Consider the following 24,717-nt stretch of genomic DNA (forward strand, 5'->3'; position numbering starts at 1 on the left):
TGAAGCATTCTGTCAGAATTTTACACCCGCAACAAATCTATCAATAGGGGGGCAAAGGAAGCAGTAATCACTGCAGCTCTATAGTTGGCGCTAATGCGTAATTATCATTTGTAAACCAACAAGAAGAGAAAGAAGAAGAATTCTCCGGTGATGTTTACTTGAGGTATAATTTTCTTCATTAACGTTAACAACTCGTTGAATTCGTTATTGATTTAGACACGTCTTAGATTGCTAATGACATACGTGGTTTTACTGCAAGACACGTGGTACGTGGTGAGGATGTAAAACAGATTTCTTCCATGTTTACAGTAACACACCTCGGGAAGTACGACGATGCCCGAGTATTGTGTAGCTCATGGTTGCAAAAACGAGCGCAATGCCCAGGTCAAGGCACGGAAAATTACCTTTCACCGGTAAGTTTTTTTCCTGTGTTACATTATAATTAGAAGTCCACCAGAGAGTAAAATGCGAACAGTCTTGATCAGATGCTAAAAATATAATAATTGATGTGTTGAAGTCTTGCAATCTAGTTTTACCCAATTAGTCTTTTGAAGTATTGAACAGTCTTGAATTTTAAATACTTTGGGACACTGGTGCAGCAATAAGTAACCTAATGCTTTTGGAACGTAACTTAATGCTTTTAAAAAGCAACTTTAAGCTCACTTTTTTGAGCAAGCATTCTAACTTGCATTTTGTCTTAATTTTATGTATGCGTGTGTCATTTTATAATTTTGTTATTACCATGTGAGCAGTTTGTAACCTTGGTCTGGAAAATGTGCTACATAAATAAAGAGTACTTACTTATTTACTTACTTAGTTAATCAACCTTTTGGATTTTGACTTCTTGGGCCGGTTAATCTTAATGACCAACCATTCAGGAGTTGGCAGCTTTCTTGTGCCATGCCACAACATAACAGTTTTTCTCTGTGAATATTGAAATGCTAATGAAGTTATTGTCTATAAATTTAAGGTTTCCAAAAGAAAAACGTAAAAGAAGGCAGTGGGAAGTTGCCCTTGGGAGAGAAAATTTTGTCGCCAGTGACCATTCGGTGCTCTGCAGTGCTCACTTTAAACCTGAAGACTTTGACAGGACTGGTCAAACTGTCCGACTTAGAACTGGAGCCATACCATCAGTTTTCAGCCTTCCGGCTCATCTCCAAAATGTAGGTGTCTCACTATGATATTTATACTCGAGGTGTTTTAGATGCATACATTACAAATGATGAATAACACACTGTTGAATTATTTTGTTTTTTAACTTTATTTGAATCTTTTGCTATTTTAGCAGTCTTCTAAGAGAGCTGAAGAATGTCAGGAGCCGGAGCCAATGGATCTGTCTCCGGCGGTCTCTGAACTAGACCCCGAAACCAAGGTTGTAATTATCTGAATTTGAACCACTGATCGTAACCTGTCTATGATCGGAACATGTTGGTACTAATCTCAGATTTTTCTGTCTTTTGTCATTTCCAGAACGGTGAATGTGGAATTAATGATAAGATTAAGAATGATTCCCAGTACCACACAACTGTGAGTTCTTTGATTTAAATACCCTATAAAATTGATTCAGAGATTTGTTTATTCATACATTATTAATTCAATATAGTTTATTAACACCTAAATGTTTGAAGATAGTTGAAAAATATTTGTAGTCTGATAACTGTTTCAGGCAGTTTAAAGCTTACTCAAAATACTTTCATCCATCTTTCTTTTAGGATCACTCCTACGCATTGCCTTCTGCTTGTCTTCTAAGGAAGAGACTAGATGAAGCCCTAGCAAGAGTGGAGAGTTTGGAACGGGAGAACAGGAACGCAAAAATCCGAGAAAGTCGGGCCAAGGAAAGGCTGCACTGTCTGTTTGATGAACTGAAGGAGAAGAATCTCATCAACATAGAGCTACAAGACAAGCTTGATTTTTACTCAGGTAAAATGGACAGTGTATGCACATACTATTTACCAGCTCCAAAATAACTGCCTTTGGAAGGGATTCATAATAGAGTTTTATGTCCCACCCCCAATTGTGGTCATGGAACTTAAAAACGGAAGTTGTTTTTGCCCCACGGTAATTTATTTCTGCTCATTGAATTTCAGGACTTAATCTTGACCTTCTTGAAAAGAAGAGTCATGAGTACTCACAGGACCAGCGAGAGTTTGCCCTCACGTTCAACCTCCACGGGCCAAAGGTCTATCACTACCTCAGAGAGACTCTGCAACTCCCCCTCCCACATTCAAAGACTTTGCAAAAGTAGGCACGCTGCACCATTTTAAATAATTTGAATGCACTAGTTCAAAAGGGCGACTATGATTTTGACTTTCACCTTTTGATTTTCACCTCACAACAAATTGCGTTTTGAGCCGCTGGAAGCTGTGTCAAAATTGTTTTAGAAGAAATGAATTATTTAATGTATGCAGTGTTTTATTTGCACTTATCAATTCCGTCATTGTCACTGTGGGAGATTGTCTTCAACTCAATCAAGGCATCGGAATGGATTCCAAAATGGAGCATATTAAGAAAATGACATCAACAAATATGCATTACATCTTTCTTGTTGATAATAAGTGTTTTTTATTTTTTTATTTAATAAGGTGGATGGCACAACAACCCCATGACAGGACAATGCCAGAAGATTTTCCCGCCATGTAATGGTTGGGAACCAAGTGGCAGTGGGTTAGGGTTAGGCTGTGTTTTGTCTTCTTTTGAGATGTCCCCTGCCGCAGCAGCCGAAGAACCAGATGAGTTTCTGCCGATGTACTTGCCATTGTCAGCAAGGATACCTACCTGCCCACCTGTTTGTTGGTCTCGTTGAAAAATCCTTGGTCAGAATTTCTGGGTTTGTTGTTTGAAAGATGTTAAGATGCCACGTGAAGTTTGTTGTTACCATCTGCTTCTAAGTATTTCTGTGTGGAAAAAAAACCCCAAACCATTTCTAATACCCTGTTTACTTGTATCATAGCTACGTATCGGTCTTTTGTAATAAAATTGCAATACAATTGTTGTAGTCAGTTTATTTGTTTCATTTTTAAAGTGTGCTTTTTTTCACTAAACCCTCTAAAGAAATGTGTCCTGGTCATTGTAAAATTTCAATCTGAGACTAGGCTGAGACTAAAAACCTCTAAATGTGAGTTGGTGTGCGATGCAAGTGCAACTGCACTTCACGATTAGGTACGAGAACAGCCACAAATCCCCTCTGAGGGAGGTAAACATTATGCGACACTGCTTTCATTTACGGCAGTGTCATGGCGGCGCCTCCAGTCAGTTTTGAGAGTTCAAGCAGCATAGCTGATCGAAAGGACAGTAAACGACAGGCACGACAAGAAGTACTTGAAAAGGTACAGTCTAACACCGGTTAACTATTTATTTATTTACTTGAAATCAAATTTGACTGGTGTCGGAACTTGATCCCACTCCCATATAAGCTAGCAACAGGCTAATAGCTAATGTCACTGATTACAGACAAACTGTACAAACACGGATGAAGCTGATAGAACTCGCCAACTGTGTTTGCCCCATGTTTTATATCCTGCATGTGGCAATTTTGCTGTGTTTACAGCGCCTGTTATCTTCTTGCTCTCAAGCTGTGTTTACAGTGCTACAGAGCTGATGATGCTTCTGCTACCAGAGTGGTGTAACCCGAGTTTATTTGTGCATTGCCCAGATGAAAGTCAACAGTCTCCGCGTTTCATTTAATTTTATTTATTTATCTTTAATTGCATCCGTCTATTCCGTTTCACCCACACTGTTTAGGCCAAGCAACAGTATGAGAGAGAGGAGAGGAGGAAGGAGCTGAAGAGGCAGAGAGGGGAAGATACTTGGATGCTCCCTGAGGTCACCGACCGATTGAAGGAAATAGAGAACGTAAGGCACCTTTTCCAAGTGGCAAGTGAGCAGTTACTAAAGGTAGTGACCTTTTATAACTGCTCACTTGCCACTGAGCGATTAACTAGTTTGCTCTCATCATGCTGCACAGGAAGATTTGATTTTAAAGCATCAACAGTTATCATTTTAACAAACAAAAATGTCACTCTGATATGGGGGACATAAGCAAAAAAGGCACATTTTGAAGCTACAATTGTGACAAAAAAGAAAAATATCTCATTTATGCATTAGCTTGGGTTTATTCATTTAAAAATAAGAACCAAAAGGTACACCAAAATTGATCATCTTCTCCCATACAGGAAACCTCAGTTAAAAGCAAAAAGAAGAAGGAGAAGAAGCTTAAAAAAGAGAAGAAAAAGAAGGCCAAGAAGGAAAAGAAGGCGACAGTATCAGCCAATGGCTCAAGTGACAGCTCAAAAGTGAGTTAATTAAGTCATCCAATTTTTCTGTAGTGTATTGGAAGTCAGAAGTAAAGTACTCTTCAGCTATACTGCAGCCCCAGTTGATCAAATATTTTTTTGTGGAAAACATTTATTTGTCTACATTGCAGAATTTCTTGTGATATTATGGTATTCTGTGGTTTATAGATGTTTAAAAAAATGCTTTATTACATTATTCATGGATATGGGAAAGGAGAGCCACATTCATTTAACACACAATTTTCTTCTTTTGCTTTTGCTGTATTTCTCAGGACTCAGCTGATGAGTGGGTTGAAGCTGAGCCTCAGTCACAGCCTGCTAAAGCCTGGAAGGTGCCAGAGAAGACAAAGTCTCCAGAGAGCAATGGCGACTCAACTCAAAATGTCCAAGTACTGTTTCCATTCTACTCCCAATGGTGCTAAAAGATATGTTTAGTGTTGCTCAATCGTTTCAAATTAATTTAAATCTTCACTTGTCTATTGAAAAGACACTTTTAAAGTTAGTGTTGGTTTTCCCGTCCATTGTTACCTAGATATTATATGTATCCCTTTCTTGTAGCGAGATGAATGGATGACTTTTGACTTTTTGGCCATGAAAACTACATCCATAGCCGAGAAAAGGGCTGAGAAAGACCGACAGAAAGAAGAGGAGCGGGCCAAAGCTCAGGCCATTGAGCAAGTGTGTATAATATTTAACTTACTGCAGCTCTTTCCTCTCCTGTGAGTGGATAGAAAGATTATGTTGTGTGTTTATTTTTAGGCTGGCTTGCACAAATTAGAACTTAACCCATACTGGAAGGATGGTGGAACTGGTCTGCCCCCAGAGGAGGTGGCTGGTACTGCTGCAAACAAAGGTCACATTGCTCACAAGAATTTTATTTTAAGATTTTATTTGACCCAAAAGAATCGAAAGAAAGAAAGAGTTAAGCAAAATTTAAAATGTGTTTTTCCATAAGTAAAGTAGTTCATTTTATTCCATTTAATTATAAAACATTTTAATTTATTTTAGCATTATTATTAATCATTTAATAAAATAATAACATATGTTACATATATGAATAATTAAGAAATAATTACCACTTTTTAGTTAGATGAAGGAATTAAAGAATAAATAAATTTTCTAGGGGTCTCACCAAATATTTTTAGAATCGATTATCCTATCGATTATTCCATCAATTATTGAAATTGGCTTTCTTGCTTCGGGTGCGCCCGGTGCTAAGAGAGGAGGGATGAGCAGGAATTCTCCAAGATGAGGTGTTTTTGATGAGGAATTAGCATTAGCATACAATCTAAAAATATATCATCCAACAGGTTCAGTGGTGAATGATGGTGGGTTGAGCTGGCTGAGGAAGAACTACCAGAGGATGAAGGAACAGGCAGAACGAGAGCAGCGCAGCCTGGATGATGTGGTGGCAGACAGATATGGAGTAAGGACTAAAGGATGGCAAATTTTTACAATCTATATATGGCTGCATCTTGGGAAAACCAGCAGGCTGCTTTTAAAGCTGGTAGATTTGCAGTGCAAGAATACACAAATAATATTAAAACGTTTCTATATGGTCTATTTTGCAGTCCATGAAGGAATTCCAGCAGCGACTTGCCGAGGCAGAAAAGGCCGCTCGTGGACGTAGAAGCAGAGAAGGGGACACTATGTTGAAAGGCAGGCAGTTGGAAGGAAAGGAGAGCAGAGAGAGGTGGCGGAGAAAAGAAGATGCGCGAGAGAGAGATCAGTGGAGGAGCCATGAGAAAGAGTCCCATGAGAGATATTCTGAGAGGGGAAGCTATCAAGAAAGAGAGAGGGATGGAGATAGTGGAAGAAACCCAAACAAGAACAAAGACCGATCAAGGGACCGGGGGAGAGAGAAGGAAAAGGATGAAGAGAGAGAGAGAAACAGTGATAGAGCGAAGTCCAATGTTACATCCACATCTGAGAAAAAATGGGGTCAACGTTGTTCCTCTCTTGGGTCACTGAAAGGCCATTTTCTTAAGCCGACAGAAGATGATGACAGCAAAGGTGAGTTCATGCTTTTTTTTCATTCATTTATTATTTTTAAATAATTCATTTGAAATACAGAACTAAAGGTATCTTAGATTTTCATTTGTTCATTTGTAGTATTTATTTGATATTACAGTTGTCAATTTTGTATCAGTGAGTATTAACAATTTTGCTCTGGTGTGTACTTTATATATGTTATCCAACTTCTGTCCATTTTTTATTTATTTTCAAAAGTCCCATGTTTATACCTTTTCCGATCACCTCATAACCAAGGCAAATTGCAGCACAGTGAGAGGGTTGGGCAGCGGTAACACAGATAAGCGTTAATGAATGTAGTTGGCACGGACAGACGTTTGGGTGCTTCAGTGAGTCAGCATTGCATACTCCACTGGGAAACATCTGCAATCCCCTTTTTCAAATTAAACGGTCTTGTACCATAATTACCCCATTTAATGGTCAATGTGTTGGCTGTCCTGTAGTTGAAATTCAGAGCAGCTGTGAGGTTTTTTTTCTGTGGGCGTGTTTGGTTCGATTTATATATACATTGTAATGATTAGGGAAGGCCTTTATTACTTTATCATTATCATGTCAGTTACTTTTGTCTCCATAGCATTTTGCTTAATTCCTACACAATTACAAATCAACTTGTCTTGAGTTTCGGTGTGTTGTTTTCCCCTCTGTTTTCTGTGCAGCTCCCAAGCGTGCTCATCACAGTGCATCCATCGGATTCTTGAAACCCAGCTCAGACGATGAAGATTGTGGTCCACGAAGAACAAGGACTATGGACTGGAAGAAGAGTGGGAATCCTGCCAATGAGCCTCATCCTTTGGAAAAAGCACAGCAGGAGGAAGTACGAGATGCTGCACTCCTAACCTCCGCTCATCGTGATGACACAGCTTCTGCAACGACGAAATCCAGGTCAGTTGTCATTTCAGTAGAAAGAGTGGTGAACATACTGTTGACTTTGCGGAGTGCCTGAAGGGACTGTCGATTTGTATTGTCCGACCAAAAAACAGCATCCAGCAAACATGAAAGAGGGCGCACAACTAAACCTTTCCATAAATCTCGCCTGTGTTTCTTCTAATTATGTTCTGGTTTAAGGCACCTGCAGGAATTCTTAAAATACCCTGCCTGTATCTATCCACAGTAGTCATCATATTTCTAGAATAATGGTTGCCTAAAACAGTTAAAGTCTCTTGTGTGTTCTCTGAAGTTTTTTTCTGTTTAAAATCTTTGTCTCTTTATACATAGGCTATTTAACACATTTTTGAAATGTCTGTCAATATTTTTTTTTCTTTCTTTAATCAGCCATCAATCTTTACTAAAATAAATCTGCAAACTATTTTAATGATTTTATATTTATTATTATTACTTCTCACCATATTTTTTGAATAAAGTAATTATAGAAGCACATTTCAGTTTAAGTACTGTAGGCTTAATGATACTATTACAGCACGAAGCTTATACAGGTAATATAGAGTATAAATTATGCTCAGTTACAATAAATAACATTTATTATTGTGGTTGACGTTTGCAGTGGTGTAGGCTCTAACTGTACTTGATCATATTGAGAGGTGTTTCTAAAACAAACAGAAAATCCTTGCAGCACAAAAGGAATCAGCAGTGTTCTTGCTCCATTGCATTTAGTAATGAGAAGTCTAACAACCCAGAACGTGGCTTCGCAGATGTTAATGAATCAGAACTGACAAACATGGCGAGAGATTGGAAAAAGACAATTACACACAGTAAATGGTTGAACCAAAATGCTCCCCATCACTTCCCTTATCGACATTTAGAAAGGTTCTTATACAATTGGAGACAACATTCCCCAGCCATCCATTTTCTTTTTCAGAAATCAGTGATATAAGTAGTGTCAAATATGAAATCATGGGATTAGTATTCAAAATCAACATGTTTTTAGGTCACATTGTTGCCTTTTTCCTAAATGTCTTTTTATGTTTACTTCAAGTGAGAGTGATGGTGATGCAGAGGAGGAAGAGCTCCCACTTCTCTCTGAGGAAGAGATGAACAAACTGGGAGCCAAAATGGTGAAGGCTGAGATTTTGGGCAACACCGTAAGTTGGCAATCTAAATATTTGATACTGAAATACATTCTTTGTACCGTAGCAAGTTATTATAGAAATTTTGGCAAAATGACACAAAACAAAGCTGAAAAATAAATGAATATTTCTTTGACTTTATTTCAGGCCATGGTTGAGAAGTTAAAAGCCCAGTTGGATGCAGCTCACAAAGCCAAAGAGAGTCATGCCGCACGGAAGAAGCTTCACGAAACAGCAAAATCAAACCAGGTTTTAATATACTACATTTGTCAGTCTGTTTCTCTTGGACCTTTGTGCACCTACTTCCCAAGTCCTTAAAAAGTATTTTCTGACATTTTTAATAATGATAAACCAAAGACATTTGATTCGGGTGCCAAAAGAGTGTGATTGGACATTCCAAGAAACCACTATAACGATCAACGCGACATCAAGTTCAGTTTTCCACAACTTTGGCAGAGATGTTTGGTTTCTTTTCGTGGAGCTATGCATACTTAAGAGAAGTGAGTAATTGACGTCATGAGCAGAGAGTTATGAGTTCACACTAACCTCCTCGGTGGCATTGCTATAAATGCTCATGTGCAACAACAATGTGAGTAATGGTATGCAAGTTGGGGCAGATTAATCGCAACGGTGATGAAGTCCACTGTAGAGCAACTCAGAAAAAAAGAAATCATTCTTAAGTTTTAGTGCACTTATCAGCTAAGAGGCTCTCCAGGCCTCAAAGTGATGGAGTGCTCTTGACCCGCGCTTGTTGGAGTTCCTCCCAGTCTGTCTTGTTATGGAAGCACTTTGGCTCATCTTCATGTTTTGCAGCTTTGATTCAAACTCATATTTACGTTCTAGCCTGAATGTGTGCACCCTTGCCAGGCCTAATTCATAACTGAAGGACATAATATACTGTATGCCCTCCCTTCTTTCCCTATTTCATCATTCCATCTCTTCAAGAGACCTTTTTTTATGCTTTACTGAGACCTGCGTCTAATCAGAAGTCGCCTGCGGCTACACAGTCTAATTCCCTTTGGGAAGCAATCAACATAGAGTTCCACTAAATGGGTGAACGATGTTATAACAAGAACACGAGGAAAAGATAAAGATATCTATAAATATATATTTTCTGGGGTATTTAAGGTGGCGGGCTGCTCCAGTGAAGACCGAGAAGTCCTATTATTCAGAACTGATCACGCTGGTCAGGCCTGGCCTGTCAAGCCCATGTCGAGACCCCAGGAGCCCCACGGAGGACGTCGGAAGAAGAAGGCGGTAAGGGATGCACAACAGAATAACAGCAAAAACAATCTCACTCCTATCAAACATAATAAATACGATATGGCTTTACATTTGCCCTCACTTATGTGATTCTGGAATTTGAGGCATATAAGTTAATGAGGAAGTAACTGATGTGTTTTTTTCTTTTGTTTTATAATCAACCCAGTTTTCAGGATCGAATTTTATTCAAAGAATATTCCAATTAAATTCCTGATGTCATTTACATTCTTATTCTTTATGATGGGCCAAACTAAATATACATTCAGACCAGTCAACATATGACATGCACACTTGCAGAATATAATGATACCCCATACGAGAGCAGTGTCAAATATTCTACAATGTTGCAATATAGTTGTTTGCCACTGCAAATGAGTACCACAATAATGAATACCTTGTAAAATCGACACCAACAGTATTGTCTCTGCAAATACAGTTTTTTTTTATGCTGCTCTTGTATTGCACTCTAGTAACTTAGACACACTTAGAAGTGATTTTCATGTATTTCAGCATGCAAATTGATGAAGTAATATTTGTTTTACCTAATGTGAACATTGGTTTTATCAAAATTTGATAAGGGAGGGCCCTTATTAATTGATAGTGGCCCTTATTGATTGATAGTGGACTGTACTGTGAACATGCTGCCAATGACATTAACTTGCATTCGGCATGCTCAAACTCTCTGTCCAGATTGAGACTCACGTCGATGGGCAGCGGGTGAGGTACTTCCAGGATGACGACAGTGTGGGTCTGAAGGAGATGGTCAGGAGGGAGAAGATGAGCTCAGCACAGGATCAAAACGCCCTCTATTCTCGAATGGCTGCCAAGGTAAGAATGCGCTTTTATCACAAAAAGTGCAGCGCTTAACACGTTCCAGCCAAAACCATGACCTTCAGGAAAAAATAATTGAAAAAGCAGTCTGGCATCTTGAAGATAAGATTAGTTATTTTCTTCGCCTGGCAATTTAAACACTATTGTTCGCTGTCTTGCAAAGCTGCAGAACTCAGTTAATTCCTATTAAGTAAGAACGTGACAATCAAAGCAGCCAGCATTTGCGTTTACAAGTTGCTTTGTACAGTTAACACAGAACTCAATGAGATGGCAAAGAGTAAAAACTGTCTATTTCTGTTGGCCCACTGGAATATCAATTCCATATACACACTTAAAAATACACACCATCCTGCATCAACAGACTGTGACACTAAAAAATATTTCCACAGTTACAATGGCAGGGCTTCCATAAATATCATTTATAATCACAGTTATAGATTTCTGATTGGGAGTGAAAATTGGTTGTGTTTCAACGATTCTTTTCCATATCTCAAGTCAAGTTTATTTGTATAGCCCTAAACCACAAACAGTCTCAAAGGGCTTCACATAGACAAAAATTGACACTTATTCTCAAAGCATCCCCTGATCTTAAGGTCCCAAAAGGGCAAGGAAAAACTCAAAAACCCCTACCAGGGGAAAATGAGAAACCTTGAGAAGGGACCACAGATGGAAGGATCCCCCTTTCAGGATCACCAGGTTGTAATGGATGCAGAGAAGGCACAAGTAATACATAATATGAAAATCAATGAAAAAATGGATGTCGGAGGTGCCCTCGATTGTCCTGGCAGTGTCTTCAAGGAGGTTGAGCTGCAGTTTCCTCATCTTGAATTGGTCATCTTGAATCCAGCTAGCCGCTATCAGCTTTTGCGCCACCTAACCCCCTCCCCAGCCAGGGAGGGTGGTGGGGAGAGAGAACAAAAACAAACTCCGGCCGAATCGGCCACTACAAGTTAGTTAAAGGCCATCTCATAGAAATGTGTCTTTAAACGTGTCTTAAATGTTTCTACTAAGGTAGCAGTTCTAATATCCATTGGTAGGGCATTCTAAAGCTCTGGAGCCCGAATAGAGAATGCTCTAGAACAGGGGTCACCAACCTTTCTTAAACCGAGAGCTACTTCCTGGGTACTGATTAAGGCAAAGGGCTACCAGTTTGACACACACTTCTGAAATAGCCAATTTACTCAATTTAGCTTTCACTTTGTTATTATTGTCATTTCCAGTTCTCATGTATGTGATTTTAACAAGAATAGCAAAAATAAAGTCAAACCTTGGTTTTCGACCACAATCCGTTCCAGAAGGCGGTTCGAGAAGCAAATCGGTCGAATTCCGAATCCATTTTTCCCATTACAAATAATAGAATAAATTTTAGTCCGTTCCAAGACTAAAAAACCCCCCTTTTTTTTTTTTTTAAACATTTTTTTCATTTGCGCATTTTTCTCCGATCGCGCAACTGCAGCGCACCACCGAACGCGCAACCGTACCGCGTCGCCGACCGCGCAACTGCACAGCGCTGGTCGCATTATTGTGACAGAGCCGTCGCTGAAATTTAGAAAATATTTTTAAAGTCCTGATGTACTTTCTAAAATTTAAGTGGACTTCAGTGCGCGGGGAGCTTTATTTGGTCCGATCGCGCAACTGCAGCGCGCCGGGCGCTCAGTGTCGCATTGCTTTAAGAGCGTCTTTGTGTTTTAGGACGGCTTTTCTGCTCCCACTTGCTTTCTTTGGAGGCATGATTAGGGGCTAATACAATCCTCAAAGTAACGAAAATACAATAACTACTGATTCAGTCGGCATCCGGGCCGCGCGGTCGGGTTTTCTCGGGTCCTCCCGGCTCATCTCGTGAGGTTCGACCTCCGAATTTTGTTCAACAACCGAAGCAAAAAAAAAACTCGAATTTTTTGTTCAAATTACGATTTTTTCGAGAACCGGGACGTTCGGAAACCGAGGTTTGACTGTAAAATAAATAGATGCAGCTCACTGACAAGTGCCGCTATTTGAGCTAATTTTAGAACAGTCCTGCGGGCGACTCATGGGGTCCTCACGGGCTACCTGGTGCCCGCGGGCACCGTGTTGGTGACCCCTGCTCTAGAACCTGCAGACATTTTCTTGGCCCTCGGTGTAACTAAAAGACTAGCGTTTTGCGAACGAAGGTTACGAGATGGAACATAAGGAACGACTAGGTCGACGAGATATGAAGGCGCGAAGCCATGCAGTGATTTATAGGTTAGTAGAAGAACCTTGAAGTCACATCTTAAATGGACCGGGAGCCAATGTAAGTTGGCTAATATTGGGGTAATGTGATCAAATTTTCTTGTCCGTGAGAGCAGCCTCGCAGCAGCATTTTGTACTAACTGTAGACTTTTGATGAGGGACTTAGGAAGACCAGAGAATAATACATTACAGCAGTCCAGGCGCGACGTGACAAACACATCTATAATAGTTTCCACATCCCCGGTCGAGAGGATCGGACGAATCTTAGCAATATTACGAAGGTGAAAAAACGCAATTCTGGTTATATTCTTAATGTGCTTTTGAAAGGAGAGTGTTTGGTCAAATATTACCCCGAGATTAGTTACAGTATCATTGTGAGTGATAGTACGGTTATCTATACTTATAGTGGTTTCCTTAAATAAGTGTTGATAACGAGCAGGACCAATTATCAACATCTTAGTTTTATCTGGGTTAAGACGAAGGAAGTTGAGAGACATCCATTGCTTGATCTCCGCAAGGCATGCCTCAAGATTACAACAGTCCCGTGGATCTGTCATCGATAACGGCATATATAATTGGGTGTCATCCGCGTAGCATTGAAAACTAATATTATATTTACGTATTTTGTCCCCAAGCGGAATCATATAAATATTAAATAGAATCGGTCCGAGTACCGATCCCTGTGGGACACCACACGTAACATTATAGAGCTCAGAGGACTTATGCCATGGATCACTCGGTGCGTCCTGTCTGATAGATAGGAATAGAACCAGCCTAGTGCTGACCCTGAAATACCAACACAACTTTTAAGACGCCCTAATAAAATATCGAAGTCTACAGTGTCAAAGGCAGCACTAAGATCGAGTAGTAACAATACAGACGACGTATTTGAATCCATAGCTATGAGGAGATCATTAGTCACTTTAGCAAGTGCTGTCTCTGTGGAATGATTAGCTCTAAAACCAGACTGAAAAGAGTCATATCGATTATTAGCGACCATGTAATCAATAAGCTGCTGCATTACTACTTTTTAAAGAAGTTTTGCTATGAATGGGAGGTTTGAAACTGGCCTATAATTAATGAGACAGTCCGGGTCAAGATTTGCTCTCTTAAGTAACGGTTTAATAATAGCGGTTTTAAAGGCTGTTGGCACTCTCCCAAAGGAGACAGACAGATTGATTATATTTAAGACGGATGGTCCTAAAATTGGAAATAATTCTTTAAGTAGTTTGGCTGGAAGCGGGTTGAGTAAACATGTTGTTTGTTTAGTCGCACTAACCAATTGTGTAAGCCTTTCAAGGGACATTTGAGAGGGTTATTGCATGATCCCCAGCGCTAACCGGCGGAGCAATTGGAATGGTATTCTTGATCTCAATCTTTTGAGCAAAACATTTCACAAACTCGTCAGCTGAGTGGAAGGAGCTATCGGGGGTCGGCTGGCGTAGAGTTAGCTTTGCCACTGTATCAAATAGGTATTTAGGATTGTTTTTATTGAGATTAATGACTTGCGAAAAATAACGAGTTTTTGCTAAGATAAGCGCATCAGGAGGCTGTCCTTCCATGCCTGATGGAAAACCTCAAGTTTGGTTAAACGCCATCTGCGCTCATGCTTTCTACATAATTGCTTAAGCGTACGTGTTTCATCTGTGAACCACAAAGTTGGCCATCTACGGCGAGTTTTCAGACGTAGCGGCGCCACAGAGTCGATGGCTTTTAATAATGTCGCATTGAATTCATTTGTAAGATTATCAATAGAGCCGCTGTATGCGGGAAATATGGCGGTTGCCGGCGATAGTAACTCAGATACAGTGGGGGAAATAAGTATTTGACCCCTTGCTGATTTTGCAGGTTTGCCCACTTGCAAAGAATGCAACGATCTATAATTTTAATCATATGTACATTCTAACAGTGAAAGACGGAATCCCAAAGAAAATTCCAGAAAATCACATCATATGAATTTATAAAAATTGATAACCGTCTGATGAGGAAAAACAAGTATTTGAACCCCTGGACAAACAGCATGTTAATATTTTGTGCACATTTCGGCAGGGATGTTGGCCCACTCCTCCCTGCAGACAGCCTCCAAATCATTCTAGTTCCGAGGTTGTCGCCTGGCAACTCGAATTTTAAGCTCCCTCCAAAGATTTGGCCACTCCAGAACCTTGATGTGCTTCTTCTTCAGCCACTCTTTTGTTGCTTTGGCGGTGTGCTTAGGATCGTTGTCGTGCTGAAACACCCATCCTCGACCCATCTTCAGCTTTCTCACTGAGGGAAGGAGATGTTGGTCCAGAATTCTACGATACATGGCCCCGTCCATCCTCCCCTCAATACGATGGAGTTGTCCCGTCCCCTTGGCTGAAAAGCACCCCCAAAGCATGATGTTGCCACCACCATGCTTGACGGTGGGGATGGTGTTCTTTGGGTTGTACTCGGTGTTCTTTGCCCTCCAAACATGACAAGTTGAGTTGAGGCCAAAAAGTTCTATTTTGGTCTCATCTGACCACATCACCTTATTCCAGGCCTCTTCTGAGTCGTCCAGGTGCTGAATGGCAAACTTCATGCGGGCCTGTACATGTTTCTTCTTGAGCAGGGGGACCTTGCGTGCGTGGCAGGATTTCAATCCATGACGGCGTAGTGTGTTACCAACCGTTTCTTTTGCAACTGTGGTCCCAGCTGCCTTCAGTTGATTCATCAGTTCCCCCCTTGTGGTTTTGGGATGATTCCTCACCATTCGCATGATCAGGGAGACCCCACGAGGTGAGATCTTGTGTGGAGGCCCAGACCGAGGAAGGTTGGCGGTGGTGTGGTGCTTCTTCCATTTCCTGATAACTGCACCGACAGTTGATCAGATCTCTCCAAGTTGCTTTCCGATTCTCTTGTAGCCCATCCCAGCCTTGTGCAGATCAACAATCCAGTCTCCAGACCTGAATCCAATTGAAAATCTTTGGAGGGAGCTTAAAATTTGAGTTGCCAGGCGACAACCTCGGAACCTGAATGATTTGGAGGCTGTCTGCAGGGAGGAGTGGGCCAACATCCCTGCCGAAATGTGCACAAAGCTTGTCACCAACTATAAAAACCGTTTGACATCTGTGCTGGCCAATAATGGCTTTTCTACAAAATATTAACATGCTGTTTGTCCAGGGGTTCAAATACGTTTTTCCTCATCAGACGGTTATCAATTTTTATAAATGCATATGATGTGAATTTCTGGAATTTTTTGGGGGATTCTGTCTCTCACTGTTAGAATGTACATATGATTAAAATAGTAGATCATTGCATTCTTTGTAAGTGGGCAAACCTGCAAAATCAGCAAGGGGTCAAATACTTATTTCCCCCACTGTAGCGCAGTTGCAGTCATGGAGTTAAAATTACGGCTGCTATAATTCTGATTGCTCTCTTGTCTTTGACAAGGAACTAAAATTTCAAATTTTATTAAGAAATGATCAGACAAAACAGTAGTGTATGGCAGTACTGCTATATTTGAGGTTGCTAGTCCCCGGGATAATACCAGATGTAAGGTATTTCCATTCTTATGCGTTGCTGCCTGTACGGCTTGCGTAAAACCAAACGTATCGATTAAAGTCTGAAATGGCGAAGTCAGTGGTTCTGACGGTAAATTCATGTGGATGTTGAAATCACCCATGATAATTATATTATCTGCATTTGTCACTAGATCAGCCACAAATTCTGAAAATTCATCCAGGAAGCCAGAGTAAGCCCCGGGTGGACGGTAAATAAAAGCAAGATAAAATGACGGCAAAGCGGTGGATCGGACAATGAGAATTTCAAATGTTTTAATACGTTAATTGAGCGAGGCCTAAATCTAAGCTCAGAATTTGAGATGAGGGCGAAACCCCCACCCTTTTTTCGAGGACGCGCCACATGCGAGCTCACAAAATTTGGAGGCGAGGCCTCGTTAAGCGGCAGCAGTTCAGGTTTTAACCAGGTCTCGCAAAGACCAAAAACGTATGTTCCGTGATAAGGTCATTAACGAGAACTGCTTTCGTATGAAGCGATCTAATATTCATAAAACCGAGTTTTAGTGTAATCGGTCGATCAGGGTGCGTATCTATCGAAGGATTTTTAAACGGGATGCGAGTAAGATTGTGTTCTCTAGGCCTGACATCACCTCTCAAAAGTTTATTAGCGCGGTGGGACGAAACGACCGTGGGAATTTGATGGTGAATATTTGTTACACATGTGAAGTTATCTAAAACAGGCACCGTTTCATCAGCAATCACCTCGTGTGTTCCACACAATTTCTTTTACTCTTTAATTAGTACCATATCCTTTGTTTATTCACATTTCCCTCAAATCTCTCTTCTTGCAGTTCTCCAATTGAATTGAATTAGTGAACCAATCTAACGCAATTAAAATTATGAGAATACATCTAAGGAGATCCAGGAGACAGTCACTGAATATAATATTGCAATATGCAGCTTTGTCTCCCTTTACATCACAGGTGTCAAACTCAAGGCCCGGGGGCCAGATACGGCTCGCCACATCATTTTATGTGGCCCGCAAAACTCATGTGTCATTACCAGAATTGCAAATTGTCTTCATAGTATCCTTTTTTTTTTTTTTTTATTTGACCAGTTTTTACTCGTCTGATTTGAAAACAAGTTATTTGACAGGTTTTTTTTGTAGCTTTTACTGTATATACCGTAATTGCCGGACTATAAACCGCACCAGCTAAAATTCAGGGATATTTCAGTTTTTTTCTTACATAAACCTCACCGGACTATAAGCCGCTCGTGCACATGAGTTTTTTACAAAGAAAGACAGTACATAGAAAGCCTTTTTAACGTTTTAATAACATACTTGAACATGTCTTTCTAAACATTGCCTGTGACGCAGCTATTTAGCAACTAGCAAGCGACACGTATTGCTTAAAAGCGGCATCATATGCATTTCTTTTATCTCCCATAATGACGGTTTGTGTATAAAAGCTTCCTGTCTTTGTGTGAATGCGGGTGTGTGCGTGATGCGCGAGACGATCACGTCTTCTTCGGCGCATTATCTCTTCTTCGTCTGTCTCGCTCTTACTTCCTGCTAGAGCGCCCCCTGGAGACCGGAGGCCGTAGAAATCCATAAGTACGCTCCAGAGTAGACACAAGATAATGTCATCAACATCGACTGTCTTTGGCTTAAAAGCGGCATCATATGCATTTCTTTTGTCCCCCATGATGACGGTTTGTGTATAAAGGCTTCCTTTCAGTAATGTCCGTCTTGATCGCGTTCTGCGCGAAATGTAAACACAAACTAGCGCGTCTCCTTCGGCGCATTATCGCTTTTTCGCCTGTCCCGCTCTTGCTTCCTGCTAGAGCGCCCCCTGGAGGCCGGAGGCCGTAAAAATCCATAAGTACGCCACGCCGCCGTTTAAGGTTCAAAGTAACCTTCTGAATAAAATGCATTAAAAGTTCACATTCATTACAACTTGTTTTTGGTGAGCCAAATGTCAGAAGAATTGAATTTAAACGCTGATTGATTGGGTTTTAATACAATGCAGATGGTCCAAACAGCGCCACTGCTTTGTGTAATCTCTGAGTGATATGGCAGAGTAAGAGAAAGGGTTTAGAGCACAGGTGTCAAACTCAAGGCCCGGGGGCCAGATACGGCCCGCCACATCATTCTATGTGGCCCGCGAAGACAAATTGTGCATCAAATTCGTGTGTCATTACTAGAATTGCAAATTGTCTTCACTGTTAATAATAGCTTTTTTTTTAAATATTTGACCAGTTTTTACTCGTCTGATTTGAAAACGAGTTATTTGTCAGTTTGTTTTGTAGCTTTTACTGTATATACCGTAATTGCCGGACTATAAACCGCACCGGATTATAAGCCGCACCAGCTAAAATTCAGGGATATTTCTTTTTTTTTCTTACATAAGCCGCACCGGACTATAAGCCGCACTTGCACACGAGTTTTTTACAAAGAAAGACAGTACATAGAAAGCCTTTTTAACGTTTTAATAACATACTTGAACATGTCTTTCTAAACATTGCCTGTGACGCAGCAGTAGTACCGCAGCAACGCGGAAGTGTGCACGCGAGTTATTAGCAAAGAAAGACTGGACACAGAAAGTTTTTTTTAAAGCTTTAATAACATACCTTAACATTTCTTTCCAAACACTGCCTGTGACGCGGCAGTAATACCACAACAACACGGAATTAACACAGCAAAGTCACTGAGACGCGGCGGTAATGGCAGCAGTTACACAGCAGCAACATGGTAGCACAGCACGAACAGGGCTGGTTAAAAAAAACATACCAGTAAAGTACAAAAAGAGCCGTCTTCATCTTCCTCCTGTGCACTGAAACCAAGTCTTCCTCCTTAGTGTCCGATTGGAATAGCGTTAGATATCCTTCGCCTCACACTTTCTCAGTCTCCCTTTCGTCGTCGGTTTTATGCATTTCTTCGAGTGTGAAGAGGTTCTGTTCATGCTAATCTTATTCATGCACGAAGCGCTACATTATATTAAACTAGGGAGCGACACGTATAGCTTAAAAGCGGCATCATATTCATTTATTTTATCCCCCATAATGACGGTTTGTGTATAAAAGCTTCCTGTCTTTGTGTGAATGCGGGTGTGTGCGTGATGCGCGAGACGATCACGTCTTCTTCAGCGCATTATCTCTTCTTCGTCTGTCTCGCTCTTGCTTCCTGCTAGGGCGCCCCCTGGAGACCGGAGGCCGTAAAAATCCATAAGTACCCTCCAGAGTAGACACAAGATAATGTCATCAACATCGACTGCCTTTGGCTTAAAAGCGGCATCATATGCATTTCTTTTGTCCCCCATGATGACGGTTTGTGTATAAAGGCTTCCTTTCAGTAATGTCCGACTTGATCGCGTTCTGCGTGATGCGCGAAATGTAAACACAAACTAGCACGTCTTCTTCCGCGCATTATCTCTTCTTCGCCTGTCTCGCTCTTGCTTCCTGCTAGAGCGCCCCCTGGAGGCCGGAGGCCGTAAAAATCCATAAGTACGCCGCAGCGCCGTTTAAGGTTCAAAGTAACCTTCTGAATAAAATGCATTAAAAGTTCACATTCATTACAACTTGTTTTTGGTGAGCCAAATGTCAGAAGAATTGAATTTAAACGCTGATTGATTGGGTTTTAATACAATGCAGATGGTCCAAACAGCGCCACTGCTTTGTGTAATCTCTGAATGACATGGCAGAGTAAGAGAAAGGGTTTAGAGCACAGGTGTCAAACTCAAGGCCCGGGGGCCAGATACGGCCCGCCACATCATTCTATGTGGCCCGCGAAGACAAATTGTGCATCAAATTCGTGTGTCATTACTAGAATTGCAAATTGTCTTCACTTTTAATAATATCTTTTTTTTTTAATATTTGACCAGTTTTTACTCGTCTGATTTGAAAACGAGTTATTTGTCAGTTTGTTTTGTAGCTTTTACTGTATATAATAGTGTTAAGAGTAAAAGTGATCAAGTCATCACAAAAATCACGAAAAAAAATCTTATTTAAGCCGCACCTGACTATAAGCCGCAGGGTCCAAAACTTTGGATAAAAGTCGCGGCTTATAGTCCGGAAATTACGGTAACATGAGGTGCTCATACATTTATTTGGGTTGACAGTCATACTGGCCCTCCGAAAGAAGCTATGACTACAATGCGGCCCGCAGAAAAAATGAGTTTGACACCCCTGCTTTACATAATATTTTATAATTGAGTATATTGTCACCTTACCTTAAAATAACATCTCAAAATAGTTATGACAATACACTGGCATATAAATGCAGAGTACCACCTCTGTGATTGCCATGGCAACAATAGATCACCTACTTTAGTGCTTTACAATAGTGTTGGTCTTTTACAAAATCCTCACGTGTGCCGCTCGCCCTCTGTTCAGAGTTGTGTGCAAGGTGTAGACCTTGTTTTGTTTTAAATAAAGCTGCTGTGTTGTAACAAGTTTTTATTAATTGGCCTGAATCTAGGTCAGTGCAGATTTGTGTTTGCCACAGTGGCATAAATCAGTTTTAAAATTCACACTCAATCGGCGTCAATGTTCGTTTTAATGTCAGTGACAGTGCACTTCACATCGATCTGAACATATGCTATGCAGCTTGAATAATCAACATGTGTATGCAGTTTTACGTACAATTGCTGCAGACAATGTTTTCGCGGACGGTGAGGGGTACACACACACACACACACACTCAAACACCTTCCTGCAATTTCACTAAATTAATCCAATTTTCAGTCTCACTCACTCCCCCACTTAATCACTTACACACACTTAAGCTGTGCTTGCCTCTCTCGCTCTTTCTCCCTCCCTATCTCTTTGTTTCTCTTTCTCTCATCTCTCTTCCTCTCATTTCTCTCTCACTCCCCCTTCCCTCTTTTTTGCTCTTGCTCTCACTCACTCACTCACTCACTCACTCACTCACTCACTCACTCACTCACTCACTCACTCACTCACTCACTCACTCACTCACTCACTCACTCACTCACTCACTCACTCACTCACTCACTCACTCACTCACTCACCCCCCCCCTGTACTTCACCACCATGACTCGTCTTCTAATGGACCCCCTAGATGATGGGGAAGACGGACGGTGACAACTACACTCTGGATGACATGTTTGTGTCAAGTGCGGCACAAAAAGAGGGCGAAGGGAGGGAGGAGGAGAGGCTGAGGAACCGAGCCACCGAGGAAAGTAGGAGGCTGGCGACTTCCATGGAGAAATGCCGTCATTGTTTCAACAGCCAGGAGCTCCAAAAGCACCTCATAGTGGCCATTGGGAGCAAGGTAATCATCAGTCCATTCATAATGGCAGTCATAATAATAACATTATTATACAATGAAAAGAACTGACAGCAGTGGTGACGATTTATTTTCCCCGAGGGGCGTAAGCATAAAAATGAAAAGAATTTGTATATTTTTTGATATAAGAATATAATTTTTTCGAATTTATGATGCACTTGTATTTATATTAAAAAAATGTGTTGTTTTATATCCAGGTATACCTAAGTCTACCTACAGGAGTGTCCATGACAGACGGACACTGTCTCATCTGTCCCCTCCAGCATCACTGCTCCGGTACCACCTTGGATGAGGATGTCTGGTCAGAGATTCAGGTGGACCAACCACTTGTGTCTTATCCTGTATGATTATCAGAGCGATTACTCGCACTAACTGAGTTCACTCCTTTCCTGCTTTGTGGTATGTAGCTGTTCAGACGCAGTTTGGTGCGCATGTTTGAGTCGCAGGAGCTGGATTGTGTGTTCATGGAAACACACATGAACTTACGCAGGAGACAACACATGGTCCTGGAGTGTATCCCACTCCCCCGGGACCTGGGTGATATGGCACCCATATACTTTAAGGTATATTTGAGTTCGTATTTGCAGTATTTTGGCCTAACCACATTTGGATGTCCTCTAAAAAAAGAGCTAATCTGATGTGCCTGCCCCCTAGAAAGCAATCATGGAGTGTGATGAAGAATGGGCCATGAACAAGAAAGTCGTTGACCTTTCTTCAAAGGACATCCGCAAAGCTGTAAGTTTGTTACCTCTTTTGTTTACATTCATGGTATCCCGGCATCGTCTTTAACCAAAATGTCAATTTGGACATACTAATAGACCAATTTGTTTCCTTTGTGCTTCATGTTTTTTTTTTTTTTTTTGTCTTTCCCTCCTACCTCTTCCTTCATTGTCCTGTGTTGTGAAATGCTTTCCGCCTGGTTAATTGTTTGTGTGCTGCAGGTTCCCCGAGGGCTGCCCTACTTTGCTGTGGACTTTGGACTCCAGGGAGGGTTTGCCCATGTAATTGAAAATGAGCAAAAGTTCCCACATTACTTTGGCAAGGTCAGTTTATGCATTAACAGTTCCACATGATAGTGTTTTTGTACTTATTAATTGCACCATAGAGAATATCAATTTGTGTTTGTAACCATCTTTGGTTTTACAGCTGCAAGCAGTCAGTTACAAAATGATTAGATTACAAAATAGTTTGTGGAAGATTAGAATTGTCACATTGTTTAAAATTATTGTTGGAACTGAGTGAAACAAAAATAATGTCAGCCTTCTTGTACTTGTTAAAAACTGTTTCAATAGGATTAATCTGCTTTCTCATAACAGGAAGTGGTTGGAGGTATGATGGACGTGGAGCCAAGGCTTTGGAGGAAATTGATACGTGAGAACTTCGACGATCAGAGGAAAAAGGTTTTGCAGTTTGCCCAATGGTGGAAAGAGTACGACTGTACCAAGAGTGAGGCCTAGCAGGACACACGCAAACACACACTCTGAAAGACTGACTGTGGAGTAAACCATCATGTGCAGACACTATTGCATCCATAGATGGAGACAATTTGATTTTATTAGTCCCAACATTTTTGCTTTTTTTTTTTTATAACCTGAAATATTTTTATTGAAATACAGACGAACAGATAAAATAATACTACATAGCAATAGGATACAAATGAAACAAATAATTTGCCATTGTTTTTTTCCCCATATTTTAAGGAAAACTTGTAGAAAGGTGGGTCAGGGGCTAAATAAGAACCCAATTTTTCTTTTTTTTAAACTTTGATTCCTTTTTTGGGGGACTTTTTTTTTTTTTTATCTCAAAATATAAAATAAATAGCCCATACATTGGCTTAGCAGGTCATCCAAAAAAAAGTACAAGCACACCAACAGATCCCAGATTTGGCTGTATCTCATTAAGTGTTTTTTTTCCTGGTTCATCCCTTGAGAGTATTCCAGGGAAACAATTGAGTAAAAAAAAATCAAGGACGGGGAGTCGCAGGCGGTGGGCAATATCAATGAATATGGATTATTTGTTGCTGATCCATAATTTGGATTGTTTGACCTTGGATTGTGAAAACAACTGACATCTAGCAGATCATTAAAAAAACAATTGTGGAAAAGTCATTTGTCAAGTCTATAGGATGTCGTGTATCTATGAATGATAAATATAATTTGTGTATGCCTGCCTCCATGATGATAGCAAATGTGCAACTGATCAATTGTTATGATCATAACAGGACCAGCCGTTATATTTGCCTTGGGATTTCATAGTTCCTCTGGCCTCACATTCATATGCAGCTGTCACTTAATTGTTGGAGGCTGTGGTGTCACGACAGCCTTTCAGAGGAGAACCATGCCACAGCCTCCCAACCCTTGCACACAGTCATCTCCTCTTGCAAGCAATCAGCCAGCCACCTTGCCCCCGAATGCGTCCTCATCATTTCTTTCACACAGGATACTGTTGGCTCTTTGATTAGCTCATCACTGCAAAAAGTCACCATAGTTCACGTCGCATTGTAGAATCCTCTTCGCATGAATGTTTCAATCTATCACAGAAAGTTAGTCTTTTGTTGTGTTGCATATTGTTTGTTATGACTGTCAACCCAAATAAATGTATGAGCACCTCTTATATACAGTAAAAGCTACAAAACAAAAGGACAAATAACTCGTTTTCAAATCAGACGAGTAAAAACTGGTCAAATATTTATAAAAAAAAAAAAAGCTATTAAAAGTGATGACAATTTGCAATTCTAGTAATGACACACGAATTTGATGCACAATTTGTCTTCGCAGGCCACATAAAATTATGTGGCGGGCCGTATCTGGCCCCCGGGCCTTGAGTTTGACACAGGTGTACTAACATTAATAGAGGCCATTGCCCCTGTGACAGGTCTTTAGTTCATAGCAGCCCACTGAACAATGCGATTGAACAATTCAGTTGCATAGTGTTTTTACTTTGGCCTCCGCACACCACGATGGAGCAGATCACGACCATTGCAAAAATTACAATTGGCAACTCTCCACTGCAACACCAAGCAATTGGGCACTACTGTACTGTATTCTTATTATTGTTGTATTGAGGTTTTCATGAGATGTGAATGCCATAGAGCTCAATTTTGAAAATGTTAGCCTGCATAGCGGACCTGGACGCTATACAGTCCTGTGTGCACAGCAACTCTAAGTCTTTTGGAGCGTATGCGCTTGACCAGATTTGACAGGGGACAACCTCATTTAGATTGCGTATATTTCATGAGGTGGCACGTTTAAGTTGACGCGAGAATCTGCACATCCTAA

The 24,717-nt window shown here is 40.7% G+C and overlaps 2 protein-coding genes across 2 annotated transcripts; both read left to right on the forward strand.

The window, feature by feature from the left end:
• Positions 1 to 39: 39 nt before the first annotated feature.
• On the forward strand, positions 40 to 2,987 carry LOC125971829 (THAP domain-containing protein 2). The gene is made up of 8 exons (XM_049724860.2): positions 40 to 163; positions 310 to 413; positions 971 to 1,163; positions 1,286 to 1,372; positions 1,471 to 1,527; positions 1,713 to 1,920; positions 2,088 to 2,241; positions 2,583 to 2,987. Exons 2-8 carry the CDS (start codon positions 334 to 336, stop codon positions 2,638 to 2,640), a joined length of 837 nt encoding a protein of 278 aa, XP_049580817.1. The 5' UTR covers positions 40 to 163; positions 310 to 333; the 3' UTR covers positions 2,641 to 2,987.
• Positions 2,988 to 3,167: 180 nt separating this feature from the next.
• Positions 3,168 to 23,547, forward strand: cwf19l2 (CWF19 like cell cycle control factor 2). The gene is made up of 19 exons (XM_049724858.1): positions 3,168 to 3,326; positions 3,742 to 3,852; positions 4,173 to 4,292; positions 4,565 to 4,681; positions 4,851 to 4,970; positions 5,052 to 5,145; positions 5,603 to 5,718; positions 5,864 to 6,305; positions 6,980 to 7,205; positions 8,257 to 8,362; positions 8,495 to 8,596; positions 9,476 to 9,604; positions 10,301 to 10,438; positions 21,212 to 21,424; positions 21,637 to 21,753; positions 21,847 to 22,002; positions 22,094 to 22,174; positions 22,381 to 22,482; positions 22,756 to 23,547. Exons 1-19 carry the CDS (start codon positions 3,234 to 3,236, stop codon positions 22,894 to 22,896), a joined length of 2,724 nt encoding a protein of 907 aa, XP_049580815.1. The 5' UTR covers positions 3,168 to 3,233; the 3' UTR covers positions 22,897 to 23,547.
• Positions 23,548 to 24,717: the final 1,170 nt, after the last annotated feature.

Source organism: Syngnathus scovelli, chromosome 7 (assembly GCF_024217435.2).
Source record: "Syngnathus scovelli strain Florida chromosome 7, RoL_Ssco_1.2, whole genome shotgun sequence".
In the NCBI taxonomy this organism is placed as follows: domain Eukaryota; kingdom Metazoa; phylum Chordata; class Actinopteri; order Syngnathiformes; family Syngnathidae; genus Syngnathus; species Syngnathus scovelli.

Excerpts from the sequence above, each read along its gene's own strand:
- LOC125971829 (XM_049724860.2), top strand. The coding sequence starts at position 334 with ATGCCCGAGTATTGTGTAGCTCATGGTTGCAAAAACGAGCGCAATGCC. Across the intron at positions 414-970 it reads CGGAAAATTACCTTTCACCG|GTTTCCAAAAGAAAAACGTA; the intron begins GTAAGTTTTTTT and ends TATAAATTTAAG. Across the intron at positions 1,528-1,712 it reads ATTCCCAGTACCACACAACT|GATCACTCCTACGCATTGCC; the intron begins GTGAGTTCTTTG and ends TCTTTCTTTTAG.
- cwf19l2 (XM_049724858.1), top strand. The coding sequence starts at position 3,234 with ATGGCGGCGCCTCCAGTCAGTTTTGAGAGTTCAAGCAGCATAGCTGAT. Across the intron at positions 9,605-10,300 it reads GACGTCGGAAGAAGAAGGCG|ATTGAGACTCACGTCGATGG; the intron begins GTAAGGGATGCA and ends CTCTCTGTCCAG. Across the intron at positions 21,754-21,846 it reads ATGTCTGGTCAGAGATTCAG|CTGTTCAGACGCAGTTTGGT; the intron begins GTGGACCAACCA and ends TGTGGTATGTAG.